General features: G+C 48.8%; 10 protein-coding genes across 10 annotated transcripts; 6 read left to right on the plus strand and 4 right to left on the minus strand.

Moving 5' to 3' along the window:
* Nucleotides 1-633: 633 nt before the first annotated feature.
* On the plus strand, nucleotides 634-2,064 carry YALI1_B27645g (uncharacterized protein; the record flags this gene model as incomplete). The annotated part of the gene is made up of 1 exon (XM_501172.1): nucleotides 634-2,064. The coding sequence occupies one exon, from the start codon at nucleotides 634-636 to the stop codon at nucleotides 2,062-2,064; it is 1,431 nt and encodes a 476-aa protein (XP_501172.1).
* Nucleotides 2,065-2,362: 298 nt separating this feature from the next.
* Nucleotides 2,363-3,090, plus strand: YALI1_B27662g (ribosomal protein P1; the record flags this gene model as incomplete). The annotated part of the gene is made up of 2 exons (XM_501173.3): nucleotides 2,363-2,387; nucleotides 2,792-3,090. The coding sequence occupies 2 exons, from the start codon at nucleotides 2,363-2,365 to the stop codon at nucleotides 3,088-3,090; spliced, it is 324 nt and encodes a 107-aa protein (XP_501173.3).
* Nucleotides 3,091-4,139: 1,049 nt separating this feature from the next.
* On the minus strand, nucleotides 4,140-4,721 carry YALI1_B27685g (uncharacterized protein; the record flags this gene model as incomplete). Its single annotated transcript, XM_501174.3, has 1 exon — nucleotides 4,140-4,721. One exon carries the CDS (start codon nucleotides 4,719-4,721, stop codon nucleotides 4,140-4,142), a length of 582 nt encoding a protein of 193 aa, XP_501174.1.
* A 368-nt stretch (nucleotides 4,722-5,089) lies between these two features.
* Nucleotides 5,090-5,959, plus strand: YALI1_B27689g (uncharacterized protein; the record flags this gene model as incomplete). Its single annotated transcript, XM_501175.3, has 1 exon — nucleotides 5,090-5,959. The coding sequence occupies one exon, from the start codon at nucleotides 5,090-5,092 to the stop codon at nucleotides 5,957-5,959; it is 870 nt and encodes a 289-aa protein (XP_501175.1).
* Nucleotides 5,960-6,839: 880 nt separating this feature from the next.
* YALI1_B27723g (uncharacterized protein) lies at nucleotides 6,840-8,450 on the minus strand (the record flags this gene model as incomplete). The annotated part of the gene is made up of 1 exon (XM_501176.3): nucleotides 6,840-8,450. The coding sequence occupies one exon, from the start codon at nucleotides 8,448-8,450 to the stop codon at nucleotides 6,840-6,842; it is 1,611 nt and encodes a 536-aa protein (XP_501176.3).
* Nucleotides 8,451-13,901: 5,451 nt separating this feature from the next.
* YALI1_B27777g (uncharacterized protein) lies at nucleotides 13,902-16,322 on the plus strand (the record flags this gene model as incomplete). Its single annotated transcript, XM_501177.3, has 1 exon — nucleotides 13,902-16,322. The coding sequence occupies one exon, from the start codon at nucleotides 13,902-13,904 to the stop codon at nucleotides 16,320-16,322; it is 2,421 nt and encodes an 806-aa protein (XP_501177.1).
* Nucleotides 16,323-16,701: 379 nt separating this feature from the next.
* Nucleotides 16,702-17,145, plus strand: YALI1_B27805g (uncharacterized protein; the record flags this gene model as incomplete). Its single annotated transcript, XM_501178.3, has 1 exon — nucleotides 16,702-17,145. The coding sequence occupies one exon, from the start codon at nucleotides 16,702-16,704 to the stop codon at nucleotides 17,143-17,145; it is 444 nt and encodes a 147-aa protein (XP_501178.1).
* A 366-nt stretch (nucleotides 17,146-17,511) lies between these two features.
* YALI1_B27837g (uncharacterized protein) lies at nucleotides 17,512-19,875 on the minus strand (the record flags this gene model as incomplete). Its single annotated transcript, XM_501179.2, has 1 exon — nucleotides 17,512-19,875. One exon carries the CDS (start codon nucleotides 19,873-19,875, stop codon nucleotides 17,512-17,514), a length of 2,364 nt encoding a protein of 787 aa, XP_501179.2.
* A 911-nt stretch (nucleotides 19,876-20,786) lies between these two features.
* Nucleotides 20,787-21,902, minus strand: YALI1_B27857g (uncharacterized protein; the record flags this gene model as incomplete). Its single annotated transcript, XM_501180.1, has 1 exon — nucleotides 20,787-21,902. The coding sequence occupies one exon, from the start codon at nucleotides 21,900-21,902 to the stop codon at nucleotides 20,787-20,789; it is 1,116 nt and encodes a 371-aa protein (XP_501180.1).
* Nucleotides 21,903-23,606: 1,704 nt separating this feature from the next.
* Nucleotides 23,607-26,256, plus strand: YALI1_B27874g (uncharacterized protein; the record flags this gene model as incomplete). Its single annotated transcript, XM_501181.1, has 2 exons — nucleotides 23,607-23,611; nucleotides 24,177-26,256. The coding sequence occupies 2 exons, from the start codon at nucleotides 23,607-23,609 to the stop codon at nucleotides 26,254-26,256; spliced, it is 2,085 nt and encodes a 694-aa protein (XP_501181.1).
* Between the last annotated feature and the right edge of the window lie 237 nt (nucleotides 26,257-26,493).

Consider the following 26,493-nt stretch of genomic DNA (forward strand, 5'->3'; position numbering starts at 1 on the left):
AGGGAATATATAAATCAACCCCAATTATTCTTACGAACACAATTGCCTGTGGAAATACTTGTTCTAGGGTTTTTTTTTTTTTTTTTTTTTTTGTTTTTGGCACACTTGCTTCAGTGTTGGGCATGTTCGTTTGGGTGTGTGCAGGTGCATGTGAGAACGAGTCAAGTGTGAAGAGAACAGAAAGAAGCAGCCAATCAGGGCGAGAAAGTCTGGTAGTCACAAGTAAAAGTACTTGTGTTAGCAAAAACACATCGGTAAACCCTCTATCTGTCATAGAATGACGTTCGTGCAACTACTATACGTACTGTACAGTATTTCGTGTGTAATTGCCTATTTTTAGGCCTCAACAAACACCCTAACAACGCCCAACTAATGCTTAACATCTACAACTAGCAAGTAACGAGATGCCATAGAAAGGCTCCGGGACGCCGCAGCCACGCATCTATGGAAACAAGAAAACCACATTGCCAAGACCAACCAGTTATCGTAGCCAAAATCAGTCACCGAAACCACAAATTAATTGACGTGATATAGCCCCCGCTAAACGTTCCTTCTAGTATATAAACATGCCTTGTCGCCACCAAGTGCCTTGTCCCAATCCATCCCCCACATAACTCAATTGCGCATAATCGCATGTCGTCTATATCTTCGTCCCAGCAGCCCAACTTCAAAAGCATACTGCAGTACAACGCTCGGCAAGAAATGATCTACTGGATGGCTTTCGTGGCCTGCCTAGGTACCCTACAGTTCGGCTACCATGTGGCAGAGCTCAATGCGCCTCTAGACGTTATCATTTGTCACGACGCTGTCACAGACTGCATTGACCTCCATCCCCGGGACGTTGGTTACGTCACGGCGGCATTTTCTGTTGGAGGACTCATTTCAGCTCTGTTGGCAGGAATGGCAGCTTCCAAATACGGCCCCAAGAAGGTCTCTTTGTTCAACACGCTCTCGTTCATTGCAGGCCCTCTGTTCATGGCCAATGCTACAAACACCAATACTCTGGCCTTTGGACGGTTTGTTTCGGGTCTCGGAGCAGGAGCTGCCATCGTGGTGACCCCACTATTTCTCAACGAAATTGCGCCCCATAATCTCAGAGGCATGTTTGGAGCTCTCAGCCAGATTTCCGTTAACGTGGGCATTGTTGCCGCTCAGGTTGCTGGTCTCATCATCTCACAGTCCTGGAGATACATTCTCATCATTGGCTTTTTCCTGGGTCTCATCAACTTGGCGAGCTTGGCATTCATTCCCGAGTCGCCCAAATGGCTCGTCTCAAAGAATAGAGCCACAGAAGCTACTGCTATTCTAGCCAGACTCCGTGACAATCGAGCCACAGCTGCCAGAGAAGTCGAAGAGTGGCAGAAGGAGCTTCAGAGCGTCATGTTTGAAAGTGACCAGCTCATGGCTCCTGCTTCTGCTGCTTCTGCCAACCACATCGAGCCAGTTTCTCTGTCGGCTTTCCTGACCAGAAAGCCTTACAGAAAGCCCCTTTTGGCGATCCTCATTATCATGACAGCCCAGCAACTGTGTGGAATCAACTCCATAATATTCTACGGCGTGTCAATCCTGGGCCAGATCATCCCCAAGTACTCGACTCTGGTGAATGTGTTCATCTCCGTGCTTGGAACCGTGGTGACGGTGGGTGCCTCAAGATTCATTGATGTGCTCGGAAGAAAGAGATTGCTACTCTACTCTATTTTCGGCATGTCTGTCAGTGCAGCACTGGTGGCCACAGGTATCATCAACTCTTGGCCCATTGTTTCTTCATTGTCAGCTGCACTGTTTGTCGTCTCGTTTGCCATCGGACTGGGACCCATTCCCTTCCTCATGGTATCGGAGATGGTGGAGCCCAACTGTGTGGGAGTGGGCCAGTCTGTGGGCATGACATCCAACTGGATTGTCACCTTTGCGGTGGGCTACTTCTTCCCTATGGTGAACGCCCGTCTAGGCGGAGCTACCTTTTATTTATTCAGTGTGTTTGGCATTGCCTACCTGACGCTGGTGGTCAAGTTTGTTCCTGAAACCAAAGGCAAGCGAAATTTTACCGAGGTTTGGACCATGTAGGAATGTCCACTATAACATTTATTTAAGAGATACGAGATATGACTTACAAGTACTGTAGGTAGCTACGTAGTCGAGTTTTTAGTCAGCATCTACTTGTACCTCGCACTTAGGTGTACTCCCAACTGGGTGCATATTGCCTACTTCTACACTGTTCTCATCGTAATAATTAGGTGTAGCTCATAGGGTTAGCCCTATATTTAATCACGTGTTATCTAAATAGAGTTGTCCCAATGCGTAACACCCTCTCAGGCTACTTTGAATTTCACCATCACGACTTTTCTCGCCATACACAACAATAATGTCACAGTCTGCTGCTGCCTACGGTGAGTGCTAACGAACTGCGGAACCGACGGATTTTGATTTTGAGAGTGCGATTTGCCGACTACGATTTTTACGACCACAGAAGAATTTTGACCGATTTTGACCGATTATGATGACGACCGGAATGAGCGACCTATTACTATAATGTGATGTGATATCCGACGAAGTGCAATCTAGCGAAAAGGACAACTGACGGATCTGTGATATCTGGGTGTGTTTCGTTGGAATGCACAGCTGACGGATCTGTGATATCTGGATGTTTTTTTTTCTCGATGGATCAGGTCATGTGTGATGAATCACTTTCGATAATTTAGGTCCTTTTCGTTGTCCGGCAAGAGTCAATCTCAAAATCAAATCAGAATTATTCGAATCATGCGAATCAATCCTTGAATACTTACTAACTTAGCCGCCCTCATTCTCGCTGACGCCGAGGTCGAGATCACCGCCGACAAGCTCAACACCATCCTCTCTGAGGCCGGTGTTGAGGGTCTTGAGCCCATCTGGGTTGACCTGTTCGCCAAGGCCGTCGCCAAGAAGGACCTGAACGAGCTGCTCACCGCTTTCAACGTCGGTTCCGCCCCTGCCGGTGCCGTTGCTGCTGCCGGTGGTGCCGCCACTGCTTCCGGTGACGCCGCCGCTGAGGAGGAGAAGGTTGAGGAGAAGGAGGAGTCCGATGATGACATGGGCTTCGGTCTCTTCGACTAAGTGTAAATTACCTAAAAAGCGTAAAATTACAATAAAATTATTCTCTGTGTTTTTAGAATGTGAGAGGGGTGCCGTAGATGTGATAGAGGAGTGTATCTCAGTTCGACTTCTGTGTTCTTGATACCTTCATGCCCTGACCGATGTAAGCTTCAGTTCCTCGTTCTGAGATCATTTAGACTGACAAGAAGAACATTCGTTCGTGATCGTACTGCATGTACTGTATGCTTTGTACCAAGAATCTTCAATGAAAGATGGAGAGCAACAGGTTTCAAATCCTCAGTTCTGAGGTTGCAATGAGTGCATCTTTGGTACACTAAAAGTACAATACCCTATATTACTTGTGAATTACTTACGAAAAAATATGGAGATGCAAATTCGATGTTTTAAAAAAGATATACATAGAATGTAGAGCATCAAGAGAAGTTCTCGTTTGATATATACACACTCGTACAAGACTCTATATGGCTGGCTGAAATTAATACTTGTCCATTTGTCATCTCGTACCATTTTGATCTAACGCAACAGGAAAGGTCTTGTCTGTCATACTCCGACACTTGAGGCAACAAGTAACAGGTTTCAAGCGTTCAGATAGGAGGATTGTGATCATATCATACAGTACAAGTACTGTACTTATCATTTATTCCTAATCAAAAACGTATCTACCGAACTCTCGCCCTTGAGCACACCGTTCCATCCCTGTTAATGAAATTACACCGATGGAGGTGTTCTATACGGCGGTGGAGGTTCATTGTGTAGTATGCACTTGTGGTCAATACTGAATAGGCCCCGCAAGGAAATTAGTAAGGATTATCTATTATGCTACTGCTATACACTTATACAATACAAATGGTTTGGACGAAACAGACGAGGTCTGTTACTGTACCTGTATTTTACATTCAGTTGATACATGGCTCGTTGGCATTCACCCCCAAAGCCGAGCTTGTTATCATAAATAAATAAAATACATTCTAAAGGTGTTGGTTAGTTGCCGATATTGGTGGTCGGTTTGGAAGACGGTCGGTGTTGTCCACAATTGATAGCTGCCAGTGTCACAGAAACACTACAAGACCGTAAAAGGAGGTTACGAGGAAAGCCATCCACTCATAGATATACGCCCACGACCACAAACTGTCTGTGTAGAGCTTTGAGTAGATTTTGTCGAGTTCCTCATTGTCACTCGTGAACCGCTGTCTTTTCCCCGTCAGCTGTCTATTGGCTTCCAGCTGCACCTTGAGCGCCTCCATAAGTTTTTTGGGCTTCTTCACGCTGATGGTATCTCTGTCTCCGTTAGCGCAAAGAGCCGTGTACGCGTAGTTGGCTTCACCACACTTGCCAGCAATCAGTGCTTGTGTCACAAACTCCGCCAGTGTCGCGACACCAACATAATTGTCGTGCGAGAAGTGTTCTTGTCTGTCAATGTAAATACCGCATCTCCGCGCTGCTAGTATTCTAACGGAATCATCAAAGTCCACCGACTTGCCTCTGTACTCCACATACTTGTCTCCTCCTCCAAGGAGAGGCACTCTTCCGTACATGAAGTCCTGCAGACTCACCAGTTCTCGGTTGAACTTATCGGATTTGGCGCTGACAAGAGCTGTGAGGCAGAGAATGATGATTATAGCCAGTCTCATCTTAGACCGAGAGGTGACGAGTGTGCTGGTCGTGGAAGATACCGTTGATGCTCTTCGAAACTCTCTTATAAATAGTACATAAAGTAGCTATTTGCTGTTTAGTGTGACTTTGATAATGATGTAAGTCCAGTGCTTGAAGAAGTCACGTGATTATATAGATTTACATCACACACTTAAGAGACCAGTTACTGATGAATTCTAGAGTTGATAGCAAATGCTTTTCTTCATGTCTCAATGATGAGTGACTCTCTACAAGTAGTCACACTTACTCTAACATGGCATGCACTCTTGTCGATTAAGTTGTGATAACAGAATCAAAACAACACACGACTTGACACTACACACAAAACCCCTACACATATCTCACAATGCCCAAAGTGGAGATCAAAGAAGTCGAAGGCGACACAATCGAGCTCGATGGAATGAAGATCCCGTTGAGAATGCCCACCAGGGGACCTTCAGGACCCACTCTCATGGACCAAATCGACTCTCTTAAGCAGAAGCAGACAGAAAAGGAGGCGAAGGCCCAAGGAAGGCCCATCCCCGTCTATAAACCGCAACCACCTCGAACCACGAAGGAGGGCAAGCCACTTCGATACAGGAAAGTGGCTGTACGAACCCAAGACGATGTGTACGACGATGACGCCGAAGATGAAGATGAAGAAGACACAGGGATCCCCACAGACTCGAAATGGTTCGAGTTTCTCGACTTTTGCATGTATCTGATTCCCTTGATGAGCGTACACTTGGTTCTGGACGTGTTAGTACAAAAGCAGTACGGAGGCGGAGACCTGGATCCTGCTCTGTATGGGCAACCCTTCCCCAAACGAGGAGACCTTGATTCCCACAGCATCCAGATTAGGCGCCAAGAGCTGTCCACAATCATTCAGGCTGCAAAGCGGTCCCTTACCTCTATACCTGTTCTGGCTGGTCTGCATGCATTTTGTGCTCCTTATGTGAATGCCATCAGTAAGCTGCAGCGGGGTCAGGTCGAGGATGACCGGCAACTCCCTCGGGGCATTCGGGTGTTCCGAGTGGTCACATTTGCTGCATCCATCGCGATTGGGTGCTACATTCTCTATGCTGCCAACGAGCAGGGCTACATGGCTGTAATGAAACGGGCTCCTCCTCTTGGCACTCTGTGGGTATGGCTCATTGTGGAAATGGAATGGAACTGGGGTGCTCTTTCGCTCGTGGTAGTTTGCATGTGGTCTTATATGAGAGGTTATCTTAGTTGATGACAATGGTGACAATGGTATGTACAGTATGTACTTGTATATGATCTACCCAATACACGACGTCATGGAATGAACGTTTTTAGCCGTAGCTACTTCCAGTATATATGATCCAGCTTCAGATCAGCAAATACTGCAACATGATCCTTTGAGACATCCGATCGAAAAACCTCTATTAACAGAAACCAATATACTTAATTAAGATGCATTTATAAGTGTTATGAAGGTACAGTAAATAATTACAAGTATGTACTCTTACTAAAGATACATGTCTCAATACTTGAGGCAGCATATGCTCCCACCATGCCTAATATCATGTCTGGCAGCATGTCTGTGTGTCCAACGAACTCCATTGCCTTAGCCCGCAACTCCCCTTGTCCCCTCTCGTCCTAAAAGTTCCCCCGCTCCTTCGTATATCACCCGATTATGTACGTCTGCGTCATGACCTGTTGTGGAGCAATGCAAATCGGAGTTACCTGAAAATGCGGTTAGATCTCGAAACTAAATCGTCTCACACACAATTGCGGCCCGCTATTTGCGCTCTTGCTGCCAAGTGACGTATTTTTGCAGGTCGTGCCGAGAAAGCGACAAATTCAATTCCAGCCCATATTTGCTGCGCCACTGTTTGATGAACACACGTTTATTGTTCACGCCAACCTTGTCTGAAAAAAATTCTGAAATATTCGTTATACCTAATATGGTTCCATTAGAAGGAACCTTGAATCCAATAGCCGAAAGGGGAATATGACAAATTGGTGTATGTTCGAAATGTAACCCAGCCGCAATTGCGCTACGGCGAGGAAGAACTACAGGCTGTTAATTTCAGTGTAAGTATATATCATAATTCATTAATCTATCGTTCGTTAGCTTTTGGTTAGGGTCGTTAGTAGTTCTGAGCAAAGGAATAGCTGGGCAGAGAAGCCGTGAAGGGCTGCTGCTTGGCCTGGGTTATTCGCTGGGGAATGGCAATGGGAGCCACAGGAGCAGAATCGCTCTCAAAGTCGGAATCGGAGTCAGAGTCGGAATCGTCGTTAGGAGAAGACCACTCGGGAGCCTCGTCGTCAAGAGAGGTTCGAGCGGGAACAGCAGCAGCAGCGGCGGCGGCAGCCTGAGCCATGAAAGAGTCGTAAGAAGGAGCAGAGTCGTTGGCAAAGTCGTTCTCAAACACCGTGTTCTTGAGCCGAGGGTACTCGCACAGCAGGAAGTCATCGTAGTCAAACGAGGCTCGGCTGGAAGCGGCACTCAGCTGAGCGGCGAAGTAGTCGTCCTTGGCCCGGGACAGCACCAGAGGGGTGGAAATAGAGACGTCAAAGTATCGTCGCTTCTTATGGTTAGGCTTGTCAGTGGGAGCCAGGTATGAGAATCGCAGAGAAGTGAACAGCTTGTGCACCACATGCAGAGGATGAGTGTAAGAGGTAGATGCAGATAGCTTCTGAATGGCTCTGGCATCCAGCTTGAGAGTGTACTCGAGCTCGGTCTCCTCGGATCCGGGAATAAGCAGGTTGCCCTTGTGAGTGGAATCCAGGAAGGTGGTCTCGACATCAAAGCCTTGTTCTCGAGCGTTGTTGAGCTCCATCTCGTCGAGTTCTGCAAGGTCAGAAGTCATATGTCGGCTGGAGTAGTCGTTCAAAAGATCGGTCTGCTGCTTATCCTTGGCATTGGAGTTACAGGTCTGAGAAACAGCAAATTTGACGGAGTTTAGTCGAATGGGCTTCTCAAACAGAGTGGTGGTGAGCTTGATGGGGATCTCCATTCCCTCCTGCAGAGAAATGTGTCTCTGGGGGTAGGAGACCGAATACTTCAGCTTGTTGAGCCAGGGAACAGAGGCGGAGACGGGAAGAATGGTCTGGGCGTCAGTCTGGGTGTTTCGAGCCATCATAATTTCCTCGGAGTAGTCCAAGGGACCAGCCGTGGAGAAGAAAGACTTGGTTCGAGAAACCTGGGTATCCAGAGTATACCACAGTCTGCTGGACTTGTGGGATGCGGTTTCGGGTAATCTAGCAGGCAGAGTGCACTTGAGGGCGTAGTGATGCGTGGAGGGTTCGATAGTGATGGGAGTGGCAAGGTCGGAGATGGTTCCCTCGGTGGGCTCGGTTCGGCCAGAGAGAAGATCCCATTGAGCCACAACCTCGTCGGTCTGGGTCAGGCCAGGCTCGATCACATGACGGGTCAGAGTGGTTGTCATCTTCTTGACTCGGGTACTCTTGGTGTACTTGACGGTAACAGTTGGGGTAAAGTCAATGGTGAGTGCCAACTGCTCGTTGACAGCTTCCTCGAACGATGGTAACGAAGGGTCGATGGTAGTTGCGGTTGTGGAAGTGGAGTTGTTGGATGACGATGTGAGGGTGGAAGCTCGAGACCGGGTGCTGGTAGCAATTGAGGGGGCTACCGACGAGGTGGTGCTCCGGCTGGGTTGTAATTGATCATCGTATTCTTCACAGGGCATATGGGGGAGATCCAGATGGGTCTCCTGGTAGGAGATGTTGATGGACATGTTGGTTAGTTGGTTAGTAAGTAATCTTGGTGGGATGCACCCACTGCGCACCCCTACTGTATATATATCTGTCACTCTTTCTGTGTTAGATGGTCCAGCCAAAAAATGCAGGGTCCATAAGTCGGATTAGGTTTCAGGTAATGGTGATTGCATTTTTGTCAGACGTGCATAACAAGGAGATTTCTCAAATAAGGTGCAGTCAGTGCATTCGGTTAGACTTGGCGGAGAGCAAAGCGTGACTTGAGCGAGAGGGCAAAAAAAAAAAAAAGCACAAAGTGTATTAAAGTAGGGTTCGCAACAGATCAGGTGCGGGAATACACGAGTTTGTAAGGGAGGCAGTTACCAGCGTACCATAGGTCAACGCTACACGACGTAGTGGATGCGAAGTCTTCAGGGCGTGCCAGCCAACGTGCCAATCATCGATATGTGCGTCACACATACATTTATTTCGTCCAGTAGTACCTCACGGAGTCCGACCACGTGCATCCCACACGCAAAGATGACCGCTGCGTGTCCACAGCCTCACAGCAATACCGTTTCAGGATTTTTTTTGGTTCCGATCAAGCGGATGAGAAACGGTACCTGTGACCAGTTTGATCCGCTAGAAACCAAAACAATGTGGGGCAGTGCGAATGACCAGCATGCTATCCCGAAAACACAGGTGTGAGTCACCTGGAAGTGTACCTTGATTCTTTGTGCAGAAGATGGGACAACCGCATCCATTGTGGGTCTTCTAGATGCGGTGTATTCGTTGTCACACCACACAGTGGAGCAAGTCGCCACTATTGATGGTGCTAATGTTTTAGGTGCTCGTACTTGTACTGGTAGTGTGAGGTATATCCCGGCCACGACACAAGTGTTCTCAGCTCCCCATTGTGCTCATGGCGTGAGTTCATCGGGCCGGCTGGTGACACACGAAGGATCCGAGCATCATACCGCGCTCATCTCCGTCCCGAATTTCTCTGATTAATGTTTTTTTCATTTTCCCTTCCTTTTTTCTTGTCTCCCTTTCAGTTTGCAGCCACCATAGCCACGACCCGTTGAACTCTGTTCCATACGCCTCCACACAAAGCCCCAAATCCCGGGCGCCAAGCCGAAGCTCTTTTTTCTCTCGATAAATATGCCTCGATTGAGACCCACACGAGTAATCAAACCCCGCTGTCAAATTCACATAAAACGAGGGGTATGATGGTGCTTCAGCCGTATTATTAGTGCGCACGTGGCCCCCCACATTTTCTCATGATACATGTCGATACATTGTAACATCCTTGCTTGCTCTGTATAGAATTTTGCGCGTCTTAGATGTATCAAGTCCTATTTTTCACACAATACAGCTTGAATTTTCGTCCTAGCAAAAAGTCGCAGTTTTAATGTTTCGGCTTAAAAAACCTGCCTGAATTTGCTCTAATAATGATGTAAAAAGTTGAGCAAGGTTTGTGACGGTCTAAAACTCCGATACAAATCCGAAAACACGTCGACGGAGCACTACAGTAATTATGTGCGGTACAAAAAATTGTACCGCCATGTACTTGTATCGTACTACCCCTAGCGTAGCCGAGGCATAGTAGAGCACTATGCCTGCAGCAATATATGATAGTATAGAACCATAACGTGGCGCGCTTGTAATACTACACAGCAAGTTGCAACTGATCTCTGTATGTAAATATTACATAATACTGTATCGTACTCCCTTTGACCTCCTGAATATGCATTGGAGACACAGGTTCAAGAATCCCCGGAAAGCTCAATTAAGAGATTACCCCAATATTTTCAACTGCCATGCCAACTTGTCAACTCCACATGCGTCCATTTTTGCCACCGCCGCCTAATTCGGAGATGTACAGTGTCTCACTGGGCTTCTTTTAGCTGGGGTTTCTAAGCCAGAATCATGCAACTGGGTGCCTGAAAGTCTAGTTCATCCGCTCGGTGGAAACGTGCTGGAAGCTACTGTATTGTACGTCGGAATGTGCTCAGTTGTACGCACACCGTGGAGGTAACTATGCCAAGCGTAGTAACTAAACCAAAGTAATTTAGATACCTACAAGTATGAGTATTTGTACTGTATTAATGGATACTAAGAGACTTGATGTAATTACGGATATATCACGACACAGATGAGTGTGAAAGCAGACAGTGCATCACATTGGGTACCCCCACCACCTCCGCTCCACGTTCGGAAGTGTTATCGCATCGGACTCCGCTGTCTCACAGGCCTGTCAATCAGAATATGCTCGTTCTGTTTCCCTTGTTGGTTATACTAGTTTTTTTTATCAGATTCGGACTCCGACGCGGCTAATTTGTTTTGGAACAACCTCCGAGGTTAGGGTTGGTCACTCCCCAAACTGACATTGCATCTAATAAGATTGCTGGCGTCACCCATGTGTCTTCGTGTATGAAAAAATTCTCCTACACCAACTCTAAACACCTCGGTACCTTGTGGGTGAACCGCCTGTGTATGTATACGTGGAAACTGTGGTGGCTAAAATGAGGCGACAATGCCACACCGTTGGGTTGAAGGAGTAGGCTTCTTCTCAAGGTGGACTTGGACCTGTCACACAAATGTCGCACTAAGCAAGGAAATAAGGCTTAGTCACTAGTACAGGTCCAACAGCAATGGTTGCACTACGTAGCTGCCATCAAACCCATAGCTACCACTTACGACAACACGTTTTTCATGCCCCTGGCCAATGTTACCTCGTTAGCAACGGCTATCGAACTACACGCGTCAACCCGGCGTATATGCTGTATGAATGCAGGTGGAGACTACTGGTATGTATTTTTAGCGACTTTGCTTTTTGTCGCTGTAACCCTGGGCGGTGAAAGAGAAAGCTATGGACTGGAAATAGACCTTCCTCGTTGAGCTATTTCCTTTTCGGGGCATGGTTGGAGTTAGCCGCAAGAGCATCGAGCTGGACAGGCAGTCTCTGGGTCCATAAGTAGCAATTTATAGAGTGGTGGGGGTGGAGATGGGGAAGTTGGGCATGTGAACAGTATGTACAGTGTATGTAGGAGTGCGAATACTTGTAGATTCTCTTCAATTATATCAATTATATCAATGCACTCAGAAGCTGGAGGTAAGCTGTGTATAATGTGTGAGATGTGTTTCAACCTTTCGATGTCAACATGGTTCGTGCTATTGTGGTGAATGGAGGCTGAGTGAGTTCCTACACGACTACATCCATTACGTTGGAAAACCGCTCATCATAACACTGCTAACTTAGGCTGTGCTAACCTGGGCTAATTTGTTATTATAGGTGACAGATGATTCCAAGTATCGTGAATAAATGTTTTATTAAAATCCTCAAATGTGTTTTTCTTTGTTCCCCCTTTTCCACAGATATTCTCTATAATATGAATTGATATTCAGGATTTCCGAAATGAAAGCTAGAAATTATACTGGGCTTGGCAGATTATTCTGTCGGAAGGGGTAAAAACACACAGTTCAATCCCTGGATGTCTGAGAGGAGGTATTCCCGAGACGCTTTGACTCGAGAAACTGCGTAATTCACCACAGCCCTTTTTAACCCTAGAAACACGATATTGCCTCAGACTCAAGTTCGAGGAGAGCTAACATTCAGGGTGAGACGTTGTGGAGGCGGGGGAGTTGTCTCATGATACTTAGATGAGTTCCGAACGCCTTGAAATAGTCGGGTGACAACAGACAGAGTGGCCTCGATGCCAGAGTCAGCTGTCTTTCTGTGTCAGTCCAGAGGGGGTGCAGTATATACAGTTTGAGGGGCTACCCTGTGGTTCAATCCGGTGTATGGTGCTTTACAGGATGGCAGGGTTATGAGATTTAATGGCGGGGTAGAGAGGAATTGGCACTTGTTCGAGCTCATAAAGAACATTTGGGAATATGCAATTATCAAAATTCGTCAGGGATAAAGCGTGTGTGGGTGTTGGATCTCCATTGAAAGAGGCAATAAGGGACTGACAACAATCTTAGAACTGTTGCTTGGAGAGTATGTATTTGAATATACGCTCTACAGAAGGATGGTAAAATGAAATATTTTATTAAACAGCCGTAAACGGGGGCTGACACGATGAAGCAGGCATTTTGGACTTTTACTCAACTGGTCGAAAGCTGGCCGATAGAAGTTGATCTGAACTTCATTAATTGTGCACAAGTGCTCTCTTCTCTTCTTGGATTTGAGAGCTGAAAAGGCTCAAATAATGACTTTTAGTAAGCCTTCAACTACTGGTTCTTTTCTCCAGCAGTGGAAGAGATACCCCAGGAGTTATGGGTAGCATTGTCATCGCACACACAGTTGATCCTCATGGTTGCCAAGGAAGTTGAGAGTGTCTTTCACGTTGAAAGAGTTTTTACCATCATTAGAGTAAGTGCCATCGACTCTAGAGGCATGATTTTGCTCTTGATAGCCATTCCGAGGCTGGTAACCTGAGAATCCCTGTCTCGCACACTTGCTCTGCGACAAGGACGTCAGACGTCGCAATGGGATTTCGAATTTTGCTACTGAGAAAGTCATATTAGAAAAAAGATGTTCCATCCACAATGGCATTCAAAAGTAGGACTGCGAGCCCTCAACAGCTCTCTACTAAGTGATTTATTGGAAGCGGAATCCACATGTGTGTACATAGCCCTTCTCTGATGGATTCTAAGAAGTCTTGCATACCACCTGATTACAATTAAGAAAAATCTCCCCAGTCATCGGGGAAAACATCACAATGGTTTCTCATTTCACTTCCAGTGCTCCGTAACCGGCCCTCACCCAGCACCCTATATAGACTACTATTTAGCTTTCTGTAGCGATGACCTTCTCATGAAACACAACTGAACCACATATCAACAGATTACACCAATGTATACATGGGAGATGAAGATGGAATTACCTGTATCGTCCATATTTATCGTTTGAATACAATGTTTGGGTCAAAACGCGTCGCCTGGCACTAATTAAGGAGTCCCCTGCCCCTTGCCTTTTTCAAAGTGCCAAAGTAAACCTCACATAATACTTGAACAATTGATACTGTAACATAATTTCCACTCCAACATCTACCTCTAAATCAACCCCAGGTAACTCAATTTCTTTCAAAATATGTTCAAGTGTATTTTCAAGTGTATACGCACAAATTTTACTGCAATAGATGTCAAGGGATTGTCCGAATCGCCCACTTTATGGACATACCCTTCGTTAAGGGTCCACTTGAACAACCTCAAACAATTACTAAACTACGCACTGAGCTGCGCGCATATCTGAACATAACGTAATGTATTTTCCACGACCACAATCCATAATAAAAATAGTTACGTAAATAGAAATGGACAACAATTATGCCTTATTTGTCACATCAACCTGCTACAGTACCTCCACCACCCCTGGTTCGTAACACATCCACATTCTCAAACACACAATTATACACAACCCTAACCCTACACCCAATCTCAAGACACGTTGCGTCAACATCTACAGTTGGCAACATACCACAGAAATGACGTCTCTGAAATCGTTCATCAAGTCCGTGCGTGCGGCCAAGACGCTAGCAGAGGAGCGGTCGGTGATCCAGAAGGAGTCTGCCGCCATCCGAACATCGTTCCGAGAAAACTACGTCGACCCCAACATTCGAAAACAAAATGTGGCTAAGCTGTTGTATTTGTTCACCTTGGGTGAGCGAACACATTTCGGTCAGGTGGAGTGTCTGAAGCTGATTGCTAGCCCGCGCTTCAGTGAGAAACGTCTGGGATACCTCGGTACTATGCTGTTGCTGGATGAGAACCAGGAGACCCTGACTCTGGTGACCAACTCTCTGTCCAACGATCTCAACCACCCCAACCAATACGTTGTGGCTTTGGCCCTGACCACCTTGGCCAACATTGCATCCACCGAAATGGGCCGGGATCTGTTCCAGACCGTCGACAAGATCATGTCGTCCAGCAACCCCTACCTGAAGAAGAAGGCTGCCGTGTGTGCTGCTCGAATCAGCAGTCGAGTGCCTGAATTGGCAGAAATCTTCGTCGAGAAGGCCAAGATTCTGCTCACAGATAAGAACCACGGCGTGCTGCTGTGCGGACTCACTCTGGCCACTGACATTTGTGTCCAAGACGACGAGATTCTCGAGCAGTTCCGACCCGTCGTGCCGACTCTTGTCAAGCTGCTGCGCCAGCTGTGCACCTCGGCTTACGCTCCCGAGCACGACGTGACCGGAGTTACCGATCCGTTTTTGCAGGTCAAGATTCTTGGTCTGCTGCGTGTGCTGGGAGCTGGAGACGCGTCTGCCTCTGACGCCATGAACGACGTGCTTGCCCAGGTGGCATCCAACACCGACTCCGCCAAGAACGTCGGCTCCTCTGTGCTGTACGAGTGCGTGCGAACTATTTTCGCCGTCGAGGCAGACACCGGTCTGCGAGTGCTGGGTGTTAACATTCTTGGAAAGTTCTTAGCCACCACTGACAACAATACGCGGTACGTGGCGCTCAACACTCTGCTCACAGTCATCGACATCGAGCCCGCAGCCGTGCAGCGACACAGAAACACCATTGTCGAGTGTCTGCGTGACGCTGACGTGTCTATCCGACGACGAGCTTTGGCCGTGGCATACGCTCTCATCAACGAGAGCAACGTGCGAGTCATTGTTAGAGAGCTGCTGACATTCTTGGAGTCTGCAGACGCCGAGTTCAAACCCTCGGTCACCGCCCAGATCGCCATTGCTGCTGAAAAATACGCTCCTAATAAGCGATGGCATATTGACACTCTGGTCCGGGCTCTGGCTCTGGCTGGAAGTCACGTCCCAGAGAATGTGGTCTCTTCGTTCATTGCTCTGGTCGTCACCTGCGACGAGGAGCTACAGCTGTACACTGTCCAGAAGCTGTACTCAGCTCTGCGGGCCGATTTCACCCAGGAGGGTCTGTCCCTGGCCTCGCTGTGGCTGCTTGGAGAGTTTGGCCACATTCTTATTCGATCCGGCAACTTCTCGTCGGAAGATGGAGAGTCCCAGGAGGTATCCGAGGAGTCTGTTGTCACCATGATCGAGAACCTGCTCAAGTCTGCCTACGCCTCTGATGTTGTGCAAGAGTACGGAGTCAACGCCCTGGTTAAACTCAGCACCCGAATCAACAATGCTACACAAAAGGAGCGGGTGCGACGAATCCTGGAGTCGTACGCTTCCTCTCTCAATGTGGAGGTCCAGCAGCGATCTGCCGAGTATACAAAGCTTTTCTCCAACATGGGTGTGGCCAAGGGTGTGCTTGAAAAGATGCCTGCTCCCGAGCTCAAGAACGATCTTGGCAAGAAGTACGCCAAGCCTAAGAAGGCCAAGAAGGTGACTGCTTCCAAGAAGGATGTCGACTTGCTGCTCGATCTGGTCATGGACGCCCCTGAGCCTGCTAACGGAGGAGGATCTTCTTCCGCAAACAACTCGGATCTCCTGGCCGACATTCTGGGACCCTCTTCTCCCTCTGGAGGTGCGTCCGTCGCCACCCCTAGCTCCAATCAAAACATTATGGATCTGTTTGGCTCAGGCGCCCAGTCATCCCCCGTCTCCACACCCGCCTCAGCCCCCGCTGCTGCGGCATCTACAATCTCCGCATACTCCGGCAACGGCCTGTCTCTGGGCTTTTCCGCTGGAACCGCCCAGGGCCTCACGGTGCCCATCACCGCCCACTTCTCCAACACCGGTGGCAGCCCCATCTCCAGCATTTCCCTCCAGGCCGCTGTGCCCAAGACACAGAAGCTCGCTCTGCAGCCACCAGCTTCCCAGAGCATTGGTCCTGGCAGCACCACCACTCAGCAGTTGCGAGTGACGGTACAGGGTGCTGGTGCTGCCGTCAAGTTGCGAGTCCGGCTGGGATTCTCTGTCAACGGCCAGCAGGTCCAGGAACAGTTTACCTTTGACAAGTTTGGTCAGGTGGTTTAAGTGGTATAACAATAATAGAGGGATAATAATCTATACTGTGTTGCAAGGAATTCAGTTTCAATCGGTATACTGCGTTGCAGTATAACTGTCGTAAAATGTATGTGATAGATTACATAAGCTAGAGATGTAGACTATAATATGGCGCACAGATAAGTGGAGATATAGTCATGTGGCCATTGAATTCGCACCGAAAAAAATAGATCAGATTAATATAATAAAGTACCCACAAATATCCCTACTTCATCCTACAATTCCCCGGCTAATTTTTCATTCTTCATCCCACGACTTTAACTTCCAACACCTCATATCATCACCGGTCGTCGAAACTCAATTTTCTCCATTGATTCATTCATCAACACACACAAAAAAGACAAAAAAGATGTCTGACAAACGACGAGCCGATCTTTGTGTGCCCTACGTGCATGTTGTCGACAAGCAGAACGACGCTCAGTCCTTCATCACCACCTCGCTGCCCATGGCTGCTATGTTCCTTCGAAACAAGCTCATGTCGTGGACCGCTCTCTTCACCGCCATCACCGCCTTCATGAACGAGCCTCTGATCAAGCCTACTCAGAGCGACGGTGCTTCTCAGCCCGCCTGGCTGTCTGTGCTCGTCTCTCTCGTTGGTCTGTTCACGTGCTACATGGATCTGGCTTTCCCCAGCCAGGGCCGAAAGCTGGCTGCACAGCACGCTGCTTCCTCCACCGCCTCCGCTGCATCTTCTACCGCTTCTGCTGCCTCCGCCACTGTTGCATCCGTCGCCTCCAAGGCAACCGGTGTCGCTGCTGACGCCCTGGATAAGCTGTTCAAGAAGGCAGCTTAAGTTATTACGTAATGAATGTTTGTATGTCGATAGTCGATCGAATGGACTACGAGCGATCCCTAATCGTCTAGTTTAGTTGTTGTTACTGTTCATGAAAGGGTTAAGTAAACGACATTAATGATGTCTTTGCAGTCTGATAGCCTGCGTCTATACTTCTACAGGTACTGTACTGCACTCGTACGATACTCGTACACTTGGTTACCCTATGAGGATCTCATTCACCGTAACCAAGGTAGAGGAACTGATTACTTGTAATACCGAAGCACCACCTTCTTGATTACGCGTATATATTACACACAATCAATAAGTTGTCCAGGTCGACAGCCGTCGCTACCATATATACACTATCAATCATTATCATACATGCTAAAACTCTTCGTTCTCAAAAGGACAAGAAATGCTCTCATGACCAGGTCGCTCACAGAGACCGCACCATAGCTCTCGGCCAGCCGCAGGGTCGCTGTTTTTCGATGGAGTAGACGGAGAATGGTCTCCGTCATCCCCAGCGACATGCACAGAGCCATCGCCTTGATTGCTGGCTCGCTTCGCATTTTCAAGCTCCTTTTCCAACTCATACTCTTTGAGAATCTTGGTTTCCAGTTCCGATTCCAGTTTCTCCACCTCCTGGGAGAGCTTGTGTTTGGCAGAAGACACCTTATCGAGACTCTGCTTCAACTCCGAGACCTGAGCAGACAGCATCTTGACTTCAGCCTCGGCACTAGAGTTGGGAGCAGCAGTCTCAGCGGCATCCTTGGAGTCCTTAGCGATGAGCTTAGACTCCTCCAGTTGCAGTTTGAGATCTTCCAGCTCCAAGCTAAGATCCTCATGTTTTTCTGTGAGCTTGTTGTGATCCTCGAACAGCTTGTCGTAGTCCTGAGCAAGCTTGATATGTTTCTCATTGTCCACAAGGTGAACGCTTCCGTTTCCAGCTTCAGAAGCGCCATTCTTGTCGTTGGTATCGTTGCTGTAGTTGTTGGATAACGCCTCCTTGGCCTCTCGGAGCTCTTCTTCAAGACCGTAAAACTTCTTTTTGAGCTCGGACATCTGGAAGCGAATCTCGTTGGCCTCCTCACTAAGGTACATCTTCTCTTTCTCGAGGTTGGCAATCTTCTTGTTGGCAATGGCCAGACCCTTATCAGCCTGAGGCTCTTTGGTAGGAGATGACCCACCAACATGATGTTCCCCAAGCTGAACATTCTTCTCCTTGAGCTGCTGTTTCATTTCCGAAATCTGCTTTCGGAGAGTATCAATGGTCTTCATGCTCTGGTCCTGCTCGTTGAGCGACATTTCTTGAGTCTGGGCAAGCTCCTTCTTGAGGTCAGCCACTTCAGAAGACATGTCAGTGGCATCAACTGACTGGAGCTCTTGCAGCTGCTTCTTGGTCTCAGCAAGCTGCTTCTTGACCTCTTCTAACTCCTCAGAGTCACCCATGTCTCTCGACAAAGTCTTTTGGGAAGTAACCTCATTCTTAGCAGCCTCAAGCTCCCGCTTCGACTCAGCAAGCTCCTTCTTAACAGCGTCCAATTCTTCCTTGAGTTTTGAGTCACCATCGCCTCCTCCAAGCTGGCCCTTTGTAATGTCAAGACGCTCCTTTACGGCAGCCAGCTCCTGTTCCTTTTCGAGTAAACGGTTCTCAATGTCAGCCATGAGCCCCAGCCTCTCCTTGGCCTCCTGCTCGTTGACCTTTGAGATTCGTAGTCCGCTCTCGAGACTGGCCACCATGCTCTCCATTTCCACAATGGTCTCATTGACGGTATGCGCATGTCCCAGGTTGGCTCTGAGCTGCTCCACCTCCTTTTGGTACTCCTGTGATGAGTGCATGTACTCGGCCTCCAGAGCGTCAATTGTGTCTCTGAACTCGCGTCGTTTGGAGGACACGTCGTTCTGCAGATCCGAGATCTTTCTGTCTTTCATTTCGAGCTCGCTGACCAGCTGCTCATTTCGAGACACGAGTTCCGAGAATTGGTTGAGCGAGCTCTCAGCCTCCTCAATGATTCCATCTCTGTCCCTGATGGCCATCTTGAGCGACTCGACCTCATCCTTGAGCTCCTTGAGTTCATGGGAAGGTGCCATAGTTTCGGAAATACCCGAGATACTGCTGTTCAGAGAAGTGTTCATGGTGCCTGTAGAGTTGACCGAGCTGACTCGAGATTTGATTACTCCAGAGACCCGCCGTTTAGAAGGAGACTCGAACGGACCGCCCCGGTCACTGATAGGCGAGCTGGGAATCATTGAGTGGCGCAAGGGCATTGTTCGGGGAGTAGTAATATGACTAGGTCGGCCCTTTGGCGTGGCAAAAATGGGGGATCCGGGCAACGAGCCTACGGTGCTCGTACCGCCTCTGTGGTTGTTCAGGGCAACCAGTTTCGGATACGAAATGAACAGACCAGTGTTGGGGGTTTCAGTGCGGAAGTAGCTCACGCCTCCGTACACTCCTGAGTGTCGTCCATGTGATTCCCACCCCTTGAGCAGTTCGATACCTGCAAACTCGCCTGGCTTGTTGTCCACTCGGCCAACAAATCGGACCATGCCCTGCTGGCCTTCCGGCAGGGTCACCTGGTCGCCGACTTTGATGGTGTTCATGTTGGCGGTGTGTGTGTCGATATTTATTTTTGCTCTAGCGATAATCGCACGTACGTCAGCCGGTGCGCGCTCCTTGGTGTAGTAACGCGTTTGGATCTCAACCCTAATACCACCAGACCCCAATAGGCAAAGTAGAAACACTGTCATCTGCACCAACCTGTGGTGTTACGAGTGGTGGGGAGAATGAAGGGACGTCAGTTCGACCTGTATCGATGCTGCAATTATGTTCAATTCCGATTAACTACAGTACATACTGTACTGTAGTCTTAGCTGATAGCCTACTTGATCATTCCCTTGTATTACTGTAGCTACGGGTACACCACCCACCGCTCGCTTATGACTGCATGTTATTAAGATGAAGGTTGAAGATGAAGGTTGAAGATGTGGATCTGGTAACTGAGATACCGTAACTACATACCATTATATATTTGGCTTACATCTAGTCAAGCCAGCTGAGTGTTGGGTGCATCTGTTATACGTATGACTTGTGTGATTGTTTCTCAAATGTTTGAAGTCTTTTGACTGGTCTGGAACTGATGACTCATCGACGCATACAGACACTCAAGATAGGGGGCAACAGGAAATGAAATGACGAATAAAATGGTCCGTTGAAGAGTCCATTATCATGAAATATGCAACCGTCACCAACCTGGACTATGCAACCGAGATTAGACTGTGCCATTCGTGCGTCATACTTTCCCATGGGCTGCCAGGGACAACTGAAAACTGATATTATCAGACTCCTTTAGCCGAGAGGTTGATCTTTATTATTGCGACATCAAACTGATTTCGTATTCATGTTGTTCTGGCATACTGTCATATATACACTGTCTACAGTAGACTTTTAATTGATAGGCTACGAGCATTACTGTAAGTATAGTACGTACCTCTTTGAACGGGTTGTAAACGTAGAGCTGGTCAGACAGTCCTCCCCCCATACATACCATTCTCAGCCTCACCATTGTATATTAGATGTCTCCAATAATTTCCACGATATTAGAGCCCCTCGATCAGGTTCCACTTGCAAGAAAGTAATGTTAGTATTTTTGTATATAAACCTAGGGGACCCGCTCAATCACGTCCAGAAAAGCCCCCTCCCGAGAGTACGCAACCACAATCACATTACCATTGAAATCCACATGCCACACGCTCTCCGAGGAGCTGAACGTAGGGAAGCTCACCAGATTGCGGATGAACTCGCCCTTTTGCAGATCCCACAGCTTGACCGTCATGTTGGTGGCCGATGACACAATCTTGTCATTGTCCACTTGCATGGCAGAAACGGGCGATTTGTGGCCTGAAAGAGTGTGAACTAGTGCCCCACTTGGGTCCCATACTCTTAGTGTCCCGTCTGAAGAGCCCGTCACAATATGCGAATAGTCTGGAGTTAACTCCACCATGTAGACTATGCTAGTGTGGCCCTTGAGAATGTGCAGACACTGGCCTGTTTCCAGCGACCAGATGCGGGCTGTTGTGTCCCGAGACGCGGAAATGCATCTCTTTCGCTGCGGGTCTATGATAGCTGCAAATACTCGGTCCGAATGACCATCCAGAACATGGAGACATGAACGGGTGTCCAGAGACCACACACGCACGGTCCCGTCATACGAACCGGACACGATTGTGTTTTCGTAGCTGTCCAGGCAACGTACCGTGTCCTTGTGTCCCCTAAAAGTTGCCGAGGGAAGTTTGGGCTCCAGGTTGCTGCTACCACTGGAATCGGCCGTGGACAGATCCCAGACCCGTACGGTATTGTCGCGGGCTCCACTGACAACAATTAGCTTTCCTCTGCCGTCGCGAGCCACCCTCACGCACCGCACCGTCTTTTTATTGCCCTTGAGCACCGCTACACACCGTCCGGTCTCCACCTTCCATACCCGTACGTCCGAGTCTTTGCCCGAGCCGCCTGTGGCCAGCAGGTTGTGTGCGAAATGCATGGCCCAGACGCCGTCCGAGTGACCATCGAGTCGACGAATTACCACGCCGGTTTTGCTGTACACGGTGATTTCCGGCGTCTCGCAAGCGGCAATGATGTAATCTTGGGTCACCTGCAGACAGGTGATGATGGAATGCTCGGAGCGCACCGTGACGGTGTGGAACTTGGTCTTGGGGGCCAACCAGGGGTCAATTGAGCCAATTGAGTCGTTTAGCCGATCGTGGGGAGGAGACGGCATCGTTAAAGGTCTTCTGTTGCTGTATTGGTGGTTCTGACGCTGAGCTATTATCTAGGTTCGATAATGCTCCTCTGGCACCTTGGGAGAGCGCGGGACGAGTTAGGTTTGAGGATCGATGGTACCATGGTGAGCAGGAGAGAGACAGTTGCAATGAAATAAAGCATTGTTGTGTTAGCTGGTGTGTGAGTCGTTCTTTCTTCGTGTTTTTTTATTCTGCCAGTCTGGGGTCAGGTATTATATGAACTATGTAAGTATGATACTGTACATACTTGTAGTGCACTGCCTGCCTTGACTGCAAGGACGCTGCAACCAACCGATTGCTTAGTCAAACTATGGATGTCTGGGATGCGGATCGGCTGTCGTTACTTTGGATTTTTCCGTATTTCAAAATAGACATTGAACCCACGGCATGTGTCATCAAAATCACTTTATTATTGGCATTTTGGAGGTGTATCCCAGCGTCTAAAAAAATATGGCCCATTTAAACTAAAGCCGGACCTTCTTGATTGGACAGCACAACACGCCCCATAAATTTATTGTTTTGAAAAAACCTCTTGATGCTGCCCATGGTAAGGCCACCACTTACAGTACTTCAGCGGCTCCGACAACCGAGACACGTGCCACGGAGACGGCATATCCTTTCGGATGAACGTCCATGGAATTTCGTGGTGCAGCACACATGCCTGGATTGCAGATTTATGCACCTTTGGGAGTCGGAAGTTGGGTGCACAGCCGGAAATAGCCACACTGTAGCATGGTTATACTGTATGACGGCCCAGGGGTAATTACAGCAGGTGCAAGCAGCCCAGAGTCCACGGGCCACAAAAAACACGCCTAGAAAGTGCAGGAGATCCCAAACCTCCTGAGTCGACATAGATTAGACCTGTGGCGAACGATGATGTACATTTTGTTTCTCTCCATGATTCCAAGTAACTACAAGTTAGCTCTTATCTGGACACTAACATTGCCGGGTAGCTTCTGTGGGGTGCAGCCAAACAATAGCTCCAAAGATAGCACAGTGCTGTTATAAATGGGTACAGTCTTGAATGGGGCCTTGTTGCCAAGTGTTTGGGTGGTGACCTCTGTGGGATGACGTACTTGTACTTGGACCAGTGTCCAGAAGAACCTGCCGTCTCCGTAGCCCTGTAACAAACTGGGCACGGCGTAACAGCCTTGTTTCGCATCGTAATCCGCACATTAGCCCGAACAAGCTGTTGTACACAGGTAGCCTATATTCGCCATAATACACCCACTGCACCAACAATAGAACATGCCTCGCCATCCACGCATTATGACTGGAGCGATCGCCAGCCGTACGGTAGCTTAACAGAGTGTTACCTAAAAGACGTGCAGGCTCTTTTTTTTCCTGTGCCCTTCCAGAAGTGCCACCTAATACATAAATTTGGGGGTCATAAATAACAAGAAAAGACCGTTGGCCCGACTAGAATAGCCCAGCCAAACAATCCCGCGTCTAATGATACGCATTAACCAGCTCAAGAGGCCATAAATCACACACCCATCAGGGTCTACTTGTACGTAGTGCTGGGCTTGGAACAAGACAAACTCAACGTGTCGTGTTGTTCTCCTTCCCAAACAGTGTATCCAAAAATAAACCGAAGTCTAAATTATGCCACCAAAAGCTGTCTCCTGCCTCTTTACTTATAACCATCCTCTCTCTGCAAATTACAGGTCACGAAATCAACAATGTGGTGAGTATACCCCCAGATATTGCGGTGGTTACGCGCGTGCGCCTACGAGAGATACACCAGCCCTCGAGATACGCCGCCTTTGTCGCCAGCAACCGTCGCAGAACAATGTGTTTAACGCCACTCCTCCCTTTGGGCAGGTGTTGACCACACAAAAATCCTGGGACGTCTAAATGAGGACAACTATGACACGTGAGGCAACACACCTACACAGGATGACACTCTATGAGAGGTTGATGGTCCGCAGTAGTACGAGGCCAGTTCCTGCAGTTCCTGGTGTGCCTGGGAAAATATGGCGGCTCAGCTCTGTGTACACAGCCCTGATCTGTCTTTCTTCCTTCGCGTTACGTGTCAAAGGGCGTGACAGGGTTTCGAAGGGCAAACATACTCGCAAAGTCAGCGCCCAGGTGTGCACCAAAAGAGCGACATAAGCCGAGCCGACAAAGAGACTCGCACAAACACAGAAACACGTCCTTGCTTGCTCTGAAAAGTGTGCACCACATGCCAACCAAAAAGCCAATCGTGGTTTTGATTTCTAGAACCAGCACAAGCAGTTTACTAACTACAGTGGAATCTTTGGATACATCAACTATCTCGTGCCTAAGACTCGAGGACAAATCCTTAACACCCTCATCGAGGGTCTCCAGCGACAGGAGTACCGTGGATACGACTCCGCTGGTTTGGCTATTGACGCTGACGCTGACGGAACCGTCGACATCTACCGAGAGGTCGGCAAGGTTGCCGCTCTCCGAAAGCTGATCGAGGCCTCCGACGCCAACACCGAAGAGCTCTTTGACGTGCATGCCGGTATCGCCCACACCCGATGGGCCACCCACGGCCAGCCCCAGCGAAAGAACTGTCATCCTCAGCGATCAGACCCTAACAACGAATTCACTGTCGTCCACAACGGTATCATCACCAACTACCGAGAGCTCAAGGCTCTGCTCACCTCCAAGGGCATCCAGTTTGAGTCCGACACTGATACCGAGTGTATCGCCAAGCTGACCAAGTTCATCTACGACCAGAACAAGGACCAGGACCTCGACTTCTCCCAGCTTGCAAAACTTGTGGTTGTCGAGCTCGAGGGTGCCTACGGTCTTCTCATCAAGTCTACACATTTCCCTGACGAGATTGTCGCCACCCGAAAGGGTTCGCCTCTGCTGGTCGGTGTCAAGACTGAGAAGAAGCTCAAGGTCGATTTTGTCGACGTCGAGTTCCCCGACATGGCTGTCCAGACTGAGGCCCCCACCGCCGCTGGATCCAACTCTCTCCAGCTCGGTGTCCCCGGCTCCGACGCTCTGCGACACTCCCAGTCTCGAGCATTCCTCTCTGACGACGGTGTCCCCATGGCTTCCGAGTTCTTCCTCGCATCCGACCCCGCTGCCGTGGTCGAGCACACCAAGAAGGTCCTCTTCCTGGAGGATGACGATATTGCCCACATCTACGATGGTGAGCTGCACATCCACCGAGTGCGACGAGACGAGAACGCCGCCCCCACCCGATCCATCCAGACCCTGGAGATGGAGCTCAACCAGATCATGAAGGGTGAGTTTGACCACTTCATGCAGAAGGAGATCTTTGAGCAGCCCGAGTCAATTGTCAACACCATGCGAGGCCGAATCGACTTTGAGGCCAAGACCGTCCAGCTTGGAGGTCTGCGAACCTGGCTCACCACCATCCGACGATGCCGACGACTGATCATGATCGCCTGTGGTACCTCTTACCACTCGTGTCTAGCTGTCCGATCCATTTTCGAGGAACTGACCGAGATCCCCGTGTCCGTCGAGCTCGCCTCTGACTTTCTGGACCGACGATCTCCCGTCTTCCGTGATGACGTCTGTGTCTTTGTGTCCCAATCCGGAGAGACTGCTGACTCTCTTCTCGCTCTCCAGTACTGCATTGACCGAGGCGCCCTGACTGTCGGTATCGTCAACTCTGTCGGATCCTCCATCTCCCGACAGACACACTGTGGTGTCCACATCAATGCTGGCCCCGAGATTGGTGTTGCTTCCACCAAGGCCTACACATCTCAGTACACCGCCCTGGTGCTGTTCGCACTGTCGCTTTCCGACGACTCCATTCACAAGAAGGAGCGACGAGAGGCCATCATCGACGGTCTGTCCAAGATCTCCGAGCAGATTTCCGAGGTTCTCAAGCTCAACGACTCCATCAAGCAGATGTGCGATGAGGTTCTGTGCGAGCAGAAGTCTCTGCTGCTTCTTGGCCGAGGCTACCAGCATGCCACTGCTCTTGAGGGTGCTCTCAAGATCAAGGAGATTTCTTACATGCACTCTGAGGGTGTTCTTGCCGGCGAGTTGAAGCACGGTGTGCTTGCTCTGGTCGACGAGAACCTCCCTATCATTGTGCTTGCCACCCGGGACTCTCTGTTTCCCAAGGTCATGTCTGCTGTTGAGCAGGTTGTTGCTCGAAGCGGTAACCCCATCATCATCTGCAACAAGGGCGACAAGACCATGGACAAGTTTTCCGACGGCAAGTTCAAGACCATCGAGCTGCCCTCCACAGTCGACTGTCTGCAGGGTCTTCTCAACGTCATTCCTCTGCAGCTCATGTCCTACTGGCTGGCTGTCAAGCGAGGCATTGATGTCGACTTCCCCCGAAACCTTGCAAAGTCTGTTACTGTTGAGTAAACAGCATGATACCGTGATAACAAGAGAATTTAATAAATGTACAAAAGTGTTTTATGATCACAGCCTGTGTAGATGTTAGTTTGGTGTGCTGCGATACCGTGCATGGTTATTATAGAGCGTAGAATTTATTATAGCGGTCTACGAGTACTTAACTGCAGCAGGAAGATGTGGTTGGCACAGCCGGAAGCGTTATGAAGAGCTCCTGTATAGGTTCTTTATCTGGTATGGTCTTGCACA

This window comes from Yarrowia lipolytica, chromosome 1B (assembly GCF_001761485.1).
Source record: "Yarrowia lipolytica chromosome 1B, complete sequence".
Classification (NCBI taxonomy): Eukaryota; Fungi; Ascomycota; class Dipodascomycetes; order Dipodascales; genus Yarrowia; species Yarrowia lipolytica.